General features: G+C 33.8%; 1 protein-coding gene across 1 annotated transcript; it reads right to left on the bottom strand.

Moving 5' to 3' along the window:
* Positions 1-2,093: 2,093 nt before the first annotated feature.
* On the bottom strand, positions 2,094-9,040 carry LOC131942578 (arsenite methyltransferase-like). The gene is made up of 9 exons (XM_059302473.1): positions 8,892-9,040; positions 7,439-7,589; positions 7,169-7,291; positions 6,620-6,701; positions 5,912-6,046; positions 4,903-5,045; positions 4,608-4,718; positions 4,410-4,484; positions 2,094-2,144 (listed from the first exon to the last, which is right to left on the bottom strand). Exons 1-9 carry the CDS (start codon positions 9,038-9,040, stop codon positions 2,094-2,096), a joined length of 1,020 nt encoding a protein of 339 aa, XP_059158456.1.
* Positions 9,041-12,095: the final 3,055 nt, after the last annotated feature.

The following is a 12,095-nucleotide window of genomic DNA, read 5'->3' as shown; positions in this document are numbered from 1 at the left end:
TTCTGCAACAAAGACATTACTTAAATTTATAACCTCAGGTTCGCATAAACGTTCAGACGCTGTAGAGAGACAATCATGTCTGGAATAATGGACTCGTTACTCGCTCCAGCGATTTCAATGCAGGATAACGTAACTCTAGTCAGCTTAGTTATCTGCCTTTGTCGTGGAGTTATCGCCCTTGTAGGAATCATAGGAAACGCTATGACGATCAGGACATTTGTCGCTATGGGTCTTAAAGACGGAGTCACCATATCGTTCCTGTTTCTATCTGTCTGTGATCTATTATTTCTTGTATGTGAATCAGCAGGGTCGATCTCATGCGCTTTTGCCTGTGTTGAAGTGACGAGCGGTTATAAAACCTACTTTCCCGTGGACCCGTACAGTGTAGATTTTTACTTGGAGCTTGCGGGCAGCGAATTCTACCACTGCGCGATGATAACGATCATATTTCTGGCCGTCGTTCGCTGTCTCAGCGTGGCCACCCCCTTATGGTTTCGGCAAAAGCTGGCCACTAAAAAAGTCTCACTCGTTGTCATGACAACGACTGCAACATTCATCTTCTTTGTTGAAGTTCCTATTTTCGCCTTCATGGGTATAATTCCTCAACCTGATATTAAAACTAATACAACCAGAGCTTTATTTTGGACATCACCTACATGGCATTTGGTGACAGATGTCATTTGGACGATGACAGGGCTTCTTTTAACAAACTTTGTTCAACTCGTTTTACTCATATCTGCCATTTCTATGAAAATTGTTCTCACAAAAGCACTCAAATTTCGACGACAACACGCCAGCAAAGGTTCAGCGTCTTCACTTAAAAACACAAACCGTAGTAACAAACAAAATAGTCCATCTCAACAACCGGGAAAATTTAAATTAAGCAGCAAAGAGATCAGAATAACCCAGCAGCTTTTTGTTCTCTGTCTAGCCTACGTCGTTAGCAACACGCCAAGGGTGTGTCTCCATCCACCGCTGCTACTATTCCCAGAGTTATCGCTATTCGGAAAGTATGGACGATTATACGAGGCCCTCGATGTACTAGTACACATGTGCCAGTGTATATTTTGTTGCGGGAATGTTTTAATTTACCTCAAATACAACTCCAAATTCCGTGATTTGTTTAGTAAACATGTGCAGAAGATACAATAATCATTGCATATGTCTGTTATTGCAAAGGTGAAAATTATTCTCAATCCAGCTCTATTAGATTTGATATAATTGTGTTAATCTTTAACATTTTTAAAACATTATTGCGCCCATACAGACAAAAGTAAATTAAAACTATGAAAATTAAAAAAAAAATAATAACGACAAGTTCTTTTACATCATTAACTATTTTAGAGTGCATCATGAATATGTAACATACTAAATGTTATGCAAACTTTGTCATTTGTCAAGTTCACTTTTCGAGCCTGACGGTTCATGTGACAAGTGAAGTAGAGTTCACCTATCTTGTGACCGCGGCAATTGAAGGGATAGTGTGGTCAGCACTTTCTTTCTCTAACGTAAGTTAGGTGCTTGTTAGAGGTGTTTGGAATCTTTTGTTGCAGTATTTAATTGTGTTGAAAATGTTATGCAAAAGCACGTAAAAAAATATGTGAGAATATCTGCATCCATTTTATTTTATAAAGAACACTACATTGTTACGTTACATTTAGAGAAAATACAGTAACATTGGTAAAGTTCCCTTTTCAAACTTGACGGCCAATGCGGCAAGAAAAGTAGAATTCACCTGTTTTCTGTGATCTCGGCATATGAAAGTACAACTTTATGCCTAGCCTTAACTTTCCATAGATGAGTTGGGTATTCATCAGAGCTGCGTGAACTCAGGGACGTTCTGCTGATATCAACCTGGATTCAAACTCATGACTTTCTGATAAGCAGTCTAGCACTCTACCGCTAGGCTACGCCGTCCCACTCAATAAACTTTATCATACTATAATTTTGTACAACACGAATTAAAATGTTACGCTGAAAAGAAAAAAAATATAGTTCATTTAATTGGTGCATTTATCTCGCATCAACAAGAATGATAAAAAAAATCATTTACTAAAAAAATTAATGGAAAAACTGTGCGGGGTTCAAGTTTCCTAAATAATGTTTTTAATGGAATCTTCATACAACTTGTTGTGGTGTTCATCCTGAAAAATAAACCAAAATAATATAATCCTCTAAAACAAAAAAGGTGTTACTAATAAATGTATGTAAAATGTTTTTGTAATATAAGAACATTATAATAAGTATAATTTAAATGGAACTTTCTGCTACAAAAAAAAGTTAATTACTCTGATATCTATATACTACTAAAACTCAAGTTTGTTTACATGTTTGAATATTTATTTTTTTGTTTGTTTGTCTGATCGAGTATTGTAAATAGTTCTACTCATTATGGAGAGCTGTAAAATAGTATGTAGGTAGAGAATAATTTTTTAATGCAGACAGACCACAAATTTATTTAAAGACGTTAATTAATTTATTGATTTATTCATATGTAGATTAACCACATTTTTTAAAAACAGATTAGAACAACCACTAGAATCGACGAAACCGTGACGTCACATTTTTTTGTTTACATTTATAGTACAATAAATTGGCGGCTTCCATCAAAGGTCAATTCAAAAGTTCAACGCGTTCTAAATCTAATTTTCTGTCGGCCATAATTTAACATTGCGTCCGTCTGCTGTACTTATTACGTTCCAATACTTATATAAATTTTCAACTGTCTTTTTCATTTAGTTTTTTAATAAATTTCTCTAGCTCTACAATCTGTGCAAGAAAGTTATTTATAGATCTAGATCTAAAAATATCATGTGACCAAGCAAGTTATTTATAGATCTAGATCTAGAATCTAGGTCAAACAAAAGTTTAATTAGATACATACCACAGATTAACTAAATAAAAATACAATCCATTTTATAATAATAATACATTTTTAGTCCTTAAATACTTGATATAAATCTTTGTGATTTATCTATCTAGATCTAGATTCTAGATCTAGAATGTCTAGATTCTAGATCAAGATCTAGATCTACTAGATTCTAGACTTAAGCAAACGAGTCGTAAAATCTAGATCTAGATAATTCTATCTAGATCTAGATAATTTCAGACCTTCTTTATTGTATATAAAACTTTGTTTGGCTAATTTAAGATAAAATTTAATTTGAAAGTTACCACTACTAGACTTAGATCTAGATCTATGCGCGTAAATCAAGTTGCATAAGGAGACTCAAATCATTAAAGTATAGTATAAAAATTCATCTGTGACGTCACGAGTAAATAGCTAAGTTGTTAGTGTATTCGGCTCTCATGCGGGTGGCACATGTTCTAGATCCCAAACGTCAATGATAATTTTTTTTTCAATTTTATTTTATTTTTTAGATGTGAATGATAAAGTTGCCTATCTGAACTTGGCGGGATACAGGGTAGGTGAAGTAAAGTTCATCTGTTTCTTTGTCCTAAGCATATGAAGGGATAGTGTGGTCAGAGACATTCTCGACTGGAATCGTTTTTTAAACGATAAAAACATGTTGTCTGAGACTTAGCGGGACACTGGGCAGGTGAAGTAGAGTTGAGTAGGTCACCTGTGACGTCAGTATATGAAGGGATAGTCCGAAATCGGTGTTTTCGGTGTTTTTAAAAGATAAAAAACTTATTTTTGAATGTGGGGTCTGTTTTTTATGACGATAAGTGACACTGCAGTAGCGTAGCGATGGGGATTGCGGGGGGACATATGTCCCCGGGCGCCGACCTTAGGGCGCGCCAAAATGGGTTTGAAAAATAAATTGAAAGTTTGAGGGGGGTGCAAATCGAAAGTTGGAGGGGGGGGATGCAAATCGAAATCTTGAGGGGGGGGGGGGGTTCAAATTGAAATCTTGCGCGGGGGGAGGGTTTAAATCGAAAAGTTTGTCCCCCGGGTTAGGGTTAGGGTTGCTTCGCCTCTGAGTGACAGATGTGATGTTTTTTTTTTATGGATGACCCCCGAAACTCACAGTTATCCAACGGATGACGGGTAGTCTAGTAAACAATTAAATGTGTATTAATGTTTAATGTAAAATGAATAGTAATAGTATAACATTTACACACGGTTACAAAATATTACAATGTTAATTGTTTTACTGTAACATTAAAGTAGAAGAAATACTAACAGAATAAAAATATTTAAAATAAATACAGATATTGATCAATAACTATATGAAGAACTAACATAAAACATGAACTATAACCAAACGTTAAATAGAAAGAGATGAAATCTGATTAAAGCAGCATTGAAAGTAACTTATCAATAAAATCTTTTTATACATACATAATTTTACAGATATACAATCACAATGCCCATTACATAATCACACCATTGTACAATTACACTTTATATACAATCATGATTACCAGTATACTATAACACTTACCATAGGAAAAATTGGTGTCGGATATGCTGAACCACCTTCACGTAGTTTTTTCAGATAATTGAAAGGATTCTGGTTCTAAAATTAGATTTTTAATTTGTAAAAAGAAAACGTAAACTTTTTGTAAATAAATGTATTGATTATTTATACGATTTTGAATGATTACGGATTATTTAATAGAAAAAAAAACAACTTCATTACCCTTTTTAAAGTGACATGATTTATACATTTTTCTATTGCAAAAAATTTGGCGTATTTTGTTTTAGCCAAGATACTAGCAAAATACCCATCTATTTTTATAGGGACATCTTTCTGTAAAATAAAAAAAAATAATTGTTGAATGTATTTAATTTTTTTTAGAACTAATATCTCATAAATGAAACGTAATTTCTTTATGAGTTGTGATATTTTTAGAAATGATAGTATCATTGTAATATATATTTTTTATAATATTTATTATCTTTGACAGTTACAGAAGAAATGATAATTTAATAACCTTGAACGTCAGATCAACATCCCATTTGAAAAAGTCCTTGTTGTTCTCGTATTTACCATTGTAGATCACAATGGCGGCTGGACCAGTAGTTTTAGGCACCAATTTAACAAGTCTATACACAGCACACACATAGTTGACTCCCCCTGTATATATTAATGGCATGCATACATTTATATTCAAATTTCTCCCAGCTTTTTGTCAATCAAAAAAAAAATAAATAAAATGCAATCAACTATACATCCTTCTGTATCATTAGTACACAAGTCAGTAAATTTCCTCTTTAGACTTAGTGATCCATTGAGGGAAAATAAGCTCTTATCCTTATGTACCATTAGTAAAGTAGCGAGTAAAGTTACTCTTTCGACCTATTGATACATTGAGCAGTTGAAGTAGAGTTCATATGTTTTTTTTACCTCGGCTCATGAAGGGATGGTATTGCCAGCACTATGCATAGCCACATTCACTATCCACAATGTAAATCAGGTTCCCATCGGAGCTGGGTGGACTCAGATTGTTAATTCTATGAGACTATATGCTATCCTTTGGGTCTTCCATAAACGACGTCACATTCCTAGGGGTTGGAATGTCGTGACGATGTGTCACGAGAGAGAGAGGCGACACACTTTTAAAATGTAATTTTCTAAACTGACTTCTAGAAGTTATTATGCAGTTTAAAGAAAACTGTGTTTGAACACTGTTCTAGACATTTAATGAATATACTGGATGCTAACTGAGCTCAGAAATTTTTTAGAAACAAGTCGAAGTTATAAAAAACAAAAAAAACAAAATAACAGCAATTGTGTGAGGGAGGGGGGGGGGGGGCTAGGCTTAAGTTTGACGTGATTTTATGAATGTCGGGGTCTGGTTTTTTGTGACGATAATAAGAGGATGATGGGTAAAAAAATCGTCAAAAAAAGAAGTCGTTTATAAAAGACCAATTTAGGTCATCGTTTCGTATTGCAGAAAATGTTTTAAAACTAGTCAAAGTGAATAGATGGGCGTCACCCACTTAGATCCTGCTTGTTTTTCTCGGTGCCAAATTGGAAGGTGTCAGCGGCGTACAACAGGTAAGGGTCTGAGAACCCAAACTGTCCTGTCAACTCTTTCAGCTCAGACCACACCATGGCACCACTGAGTCCATAGCCTGAGATAGGAACGTGCAGGTTGATAAGGAAATTTAATAACAGATTTATTTACATTGTATTCAGGTTGATAAGGAATTTTAATCACTGAGATTTATTTACATTGTATGCAGGTTGATACGGTGATTAGGATGGGTAATTAGATTAAGATAAGTAGGTTTACAATGAGATCAGCATGAACTTGAATATAATGAGATTATGATGTGAGGGTTTAAAATTAGATTATAACGTACAGGTTTATGTTGATATTTAGATATATGCGGGCTCATAATAAGATAATATCTGCCGGAGAATAATGTCATAATAATGAAAAGGTTTGTAATGAGATTATTGTTTGGTGGCAGATAATGAGATTAGGATGTGCGGGATTATAATGAATGGTAATTATCTAAGACACATAGACAATATATGAAAGGTAAAAAGCAATGCTTAATATGTAGGTAGATTGCAGGCAGTCGTTTAAAAATAAAACATACATATTAATAACGCAAAGTGCTATCCTCACCCTTACCAACACCCTCCCATTGTCAAAATAGATGCAATTAGTTTTTAAAACTCAACTGCTATTTACTTACAACAAAAAAGTGGAGTCGCTTTGACCTCTTCACATTGTTCAACATCAGAGAAGATATCACTGTTGTAGAATTCTCCACCTTCCTATTGCAACATTTTTACTCATTGTATATTACGATAACATGGCTGATACAAATGTTAGTGTTATTATTATTTTTAGTAAACTACTTTGGAATTTAAATTTAAAATATATTAAAAAACAACTAGTAAAATCGGTTGTTAAATTTACCTTCAACAAACGGGATAACACCTGAATTACTTTTTCCTTGTTGTTAATTAAACACATCAGCCCGTTAGAACTATAGATGAAATTATATATACATAATATATATATATATATATATATATATATATATATATATATATATATATATATATATATATATATATATATATGTCATAAGTTAGACTCCGCCTCCCCATCGACAAACACGTCAAAACCGTCATCGCCACATAATAAAGCCTCAGGTTAATCAACGACCCATACAAATACGTGTCTTTGTATAACAATCTTAATATTCATGATATTTGTAGGCTACTTACACAATAACATCAAATGGCTCAAGTTGAAGGTCCAATAACCTCTCGACATCCGAGCATATAAACTCACAGTTGGGTTTACTGTAGCCCCATTCTTGCATGTGGTAGGCTGTCTCTTCTTGGCACAGTTGGATCTGTGTGTTGGTGGCATAATGTGTACTCCGTTAATGTGTGTGTTTGTGTCTACATGTCTGTACGTGTGAACGCGTGTGTGTGTGTGTGTGTTGTGAGTGTTCGTGAGTGTGGGTTTACTTAAGCTATAATATTAAACACATCTTTACGAATTTTTCAGACAGGTCAACTCCAACAACGTATCCAGCTGGACCAACGAGCTTGGACAAAACAAAAGACAGACTTCCACCTCCACAGCCAATGTCCAGCACACGGGCGCCCTCGATGGCATCGGGGATGAAAATAGCTGAACCATCATACCTGGAGATTTTATTTTAAAAACATATGTTATAAACATTTTAAATTGAATTATTTTAGCACTTAAGATGTTCTGTATCAGCGTGTTTACACGTTTGACATGTAGGATTGTTTTTATAATTTGTCATACAGGCCTACTCGTTGCATCAATAAATCATCATCTATAACTTTTGAATCTGAGAGAGGCAAAGGGCAGCAATCTCTCAACATGACCTGGCTAACTTACTCAATTTTTGTAAAAAGAAAAAAAAAACGCACTGGTGTTAAATACATGATAATGATATTCTGTAAAATGTATTATATTTAATATACATGTAACGATTTTAAAATGATATAAGGTTTGAACCAAATTTTATATATTTTACTCTCATTGTTAATGAGCTAAGTGAGGTATCGGAGATTCTTACACTTTTACGAATACGTCGGCTAAAATACAGAACATGTCTAATGTTTTCTCTCAGTGATAACAAAAACCCGGTGTTTAGATGATAAAAAAAAATCATAAAAAACGTTTTAATAACAAGCTTTTATGTAATGATGCACTAAAAAGTAGAAAATAAATTATAGACTACTATTTAAATAACTATAAAGAAAAGCGTGGGTCACTTTAGTATCTATTGGATACCTTTACTAATGTTAAGGAAGACACCCACGCTTTTCTTTATAGTTATTTAAATAGTAGTCTATAATTTATTTTCTACTTTTTAGTGCATCATTACATAAAAGCTTGTTATTAAAACGTTTTTTAATGAATTTTTTTTTCAGTACTTTACATGTTTTATTTACAATAGAGTTACATGACTAAAAACCATTGCGCGCCTACTGAACATCACGTTCAGTAGGCGCGCAATGGTTTTTGAACGCAGCCATTACGTGATGGCGCAGTTATTGAAGGTGATGACGCGTGTGGTGTGGTTGGCTAGACATGCCTACTAATTCGGTCCAAATTTTTATTAATTCATAAAAAATTAATTAGGCATCCAATTAAGTCAAATTTAGTTTCAGATTGCATTGTCTTCATGTCTTGACCCACGTGCCAACTGTGAATCGTATCAGTCAAGTAGAACTATCCGAATTTTCACTCCTGCGTTTCCGTCTAGACAGACAGACAGACTGTCGAGGAAGTGAGTTAAATAAAAGCTTGTAAAAAAGGATATGATTTTGTGCCCAGCAACTCGGATGTTCAATGTAACTTAAACATATCTTGTATACATATTAGAAGGCTAAGACCCTCATGCATGTTCCAAGTATAAACACGTTATTCTAAAAATAATTTTACTAAACATTGCTGTAAGATCTCCTTACGTTTTCCTAGAGCGTGGACTGATCTTTGCCAGGATCTCAGCAGCGTAGGGCGGCATAAACTCATCATTTAATCTCGCGTCCATAGCCATGTTCTCAATTAAGTTCTTGTACATCTCCTGTACTAGTTGCTGAGACTTGTTCCGGCTCATGATGATTTATGCTGATGGAAATACAAGCATATATATATATATATATATATATATATATATATATATATATATATATATATATACATATATATATATATATATATATATATATATATATATATATATATATATATATATATATTCATATAAACATATGTAGATAAATACCCAACAGTTCTTAATGTACAATCAACAATGTAATCATATAATAGAACGTGATTCATGGTTTCCACCGTATGATACGATTAAAACCAAGTTTACTTAAAGTCTATTAATTAAAACATGAACAAATATCTGAATTCTATAGCTTACTATGTGGACTTTAAGCCTGAGTTGTCAAATATTTGCTTTGGTTTTCCTTTGTAGAGTTTCGCTTGCAAAGAACTGCGTCCCTTTCTTGGTTTTCCTTTCAGTAAACTAACACCCACGTTCACTATTTGAAATAGCTGGTGTAACTAATTTTTATATACACACGTACTTATGTTAAGCTATGTACCAAAGTATACTATGAGTGACGCCACTACGTTGGTGACTAAAAGTTCAAAGATAGGAGCTCACTGAAGTATTATCTTAATCCCATTCGTATATTAATGTATGTTAAACAGGGATTAATCATATTGGATTCGAGATTATATTTGCCTTTGTAAACTTCTACATAAAATATATTTTTTCTAGCCGGCTAATTAAAAGTGCTGATGTAGTTTAAAGTATTTGCAACACATGTCGTGTTTACTCGACTACTGTCGTGGTGGAGTAGGTTTAGTGTCAATAAACGGAAATGTAGGTGAATTGTTAATATTAGCTTTTCAAAATTCAAGATAATTTTTGTGATTACGAATTAAAAAAACAATTTTTGTAGGAAATACATTTATTTTAGCATCACAAAACATTAAAATAATTATCTCAAAAATTATGTTTAAAACAACATTATGTTTATTTGTTATTAATTTTAATTTTACAAACTTTAAGATGTTTTTTTTTTGTTGATGATCCATAAAAATTATTTTTTGTTGATACTTTTTATGCCATCAATCTTTTTTTTTACCGGTCACAATCGATTGCTTTGCTATAATTGCTTCTTTTAATATAAACTGTAGGTATTTTTAAATTTTAAAAAAAAGTTAAAGATAGTAGACAGTAATCATTTAAATATCGTCATCATTATGTGCCATTAATGTGTTTTGTGTTGACCTTATAATGTATATAATTTGGTTTTAATTTTTTTCTAATAGGTGTTGGTAGCTTATGTCGTTTTAAATGTTTCGGATTTTTTAGCTATTTATTTATTTTTTCTTTGCTTTGTCACTAATATCGCTCAACGTGTAGCATAGCGCATAGCGTTTTGACGAATAACTATTTTACATTTTTTTTTTCAAAATAAGTATACAGGTAAAATATATATATATATATATATATATATATATATATATATATATATATATATATATATATATATATAGGCCTATAATTCACTTGTAACGAATACCGACGTCCAGTGTGTTAATAAAGAGGTTCTCTAGAGCTCATCTTTGAGTTTGCAGATGATCTTGCCTTACTCTCGCACAGGCTACAGTACATGCAAGAAAAAGTTGATGCATTAGGAGCCATCTCGCAGCGCGTAGGTCTGAAGATCAACAAAGAAAAGACGGAAGTGATGAGAATTAACAATAAACAGGAGGCTCCAGTGACAATAGACGGAAGCCAGGTAAATGATGTGGAAGAGTTTGTCTACCTTGGCAGCAAGATCAGCAAAACGGGAGGCACAGAGGAGGACACACGCGCTAGAGTTAATAGAGCCCGCTGCGCTTTCACAATGCTGCGACCCATATGGAAAAGTTCGGCCATCTCCATTACCACAAAAATTAGGATATTTAACTCTAATGTCAAGGCAGTTCTGCTGTATGGAGCAGAGACATGGAGAGTCTCCAAGGCAAGCACAGCAAAGATACAGACCTTTATGAATAGATGCCTTAGACAGATACTGAAACTGAGATGGCAGGACAAAGTGCCGAACTTGGAACTATGGAGGAAAGCTAGGCAGGAGCCTATGGGTGTGCAAATAAGAAGGAGGAAGTGGCGCTGGGTGGGTCACACACTGCGAAAGGCTCACACAAATGTTACACGCCAAGCGCTTGATTGGAACCCCCAGGGAAAGCGGAAGAGAGGGCGCCCAAAACAGACCTGGAGGCGGAGTCTTCTTGAAGAGCTGAAGCCAACAGGGATGTCTTGGGAGATGACAAAATTAATAGCCGAGGATAGGAAAAAATGGAAGGAAATGGTGGAGGCCCTATGCTCCATAAGAAGCAAAGAGGACTAAGTCAAGTAAGTAAGTCTAGAGCTCATCTTTAGGCTCTTTACTTTTTTCATTATACACAAATGATCTTGCATTGCACATCGACGCAGGTTAATGCGAGATGTTCGCCGATGATACTTTGTTACATGTCTTTGCACTCTACATCGTATACACTTCAAACATTTGCCAATCAGCTTGTTATTTAGACAAAATTGAACAACCTGACATGAAACTTTCCCCCGATTAAACTAATTGTATGCTCATTACTACTAATCAGAAACGCCTTCGTCTTCCATCCATCTCATTACGCATTACTATAGAGAATAGAAACATCGAACACGTTACAGTTACAAATGCTTAGGATTGATAATATATCACAACCTCACTTAATTAATTTTTTTTTATTATTAATTAGTATTAATTATTTCTTTATTCCAAAATTTTCAATGCTATGCTACAGCTATGTCTTTACTATTCAATTAATTTGATTAAAATGTTGTTATTATGTGATCTCCCCTAAACTTTCTCGAATATTCTAATATAACACTATGGGGGATGGCTACTCGGGATATAGACGTCTAGACATGATTTTTAATCCATTTTAATTACTCAATTTTTTTAAAATGGAATATAATCTCGTAGAAAAAAGAAACGCTAAATAAAGATGTGCATAATAGTGCGCAATATTATTAGTACTTTATAAATTTGCATGCGTTTTTTGAGAAATCGGAAATAGCGTAAATAAGTACTTCCGGTCAACGG

This window comes from Physella acuta, unplaced genomic scaffold (assembly GCF_028476545.2).
Source record: "Physella acuta isolate Inbredline_101_S28 unplaced genomic scaffold, ASM2847654v3 ptg000412l, whole genome shotgun sequence".
NCBI classification, from domain to species: Eukaryota; Metazoa; Mollusca; class Gastropoda; family Physidae; genus Physella; species Physella acuta.
Note: the sequence above shows the minus strand (reverse complement) of the source record. Positions and strands in the feature narration are given on the sequence as shown.

What these genes read in the sequence shown, in the direction of transcription:
- LOC131942578 (XM_059302473.1), bottom strand. Translation starts at nt 9,040, where the DNA reads ATGAGCCGGAACAAGTCTCAGCAACTAGTACAGGAGATGTACAAGAAC. An exon ending in AGTCCACGCTCTAGGAAAAC is followed by an intron (nt 7,590 to 8,891) that starts GTAAGGAGATCT and finishes TAAAATCTCCAG; the next exon opens with GTATGATGGTTCAGCTATTT. An exon ending in CGACACCAATTTTTCCTATG is followed by an intron (nt 2,145 to 4,409) that starts GTAAGTGTTATA and finishes TTTATTTTTCAG; the next exon opens with GATGAACACCACAACAAGTT.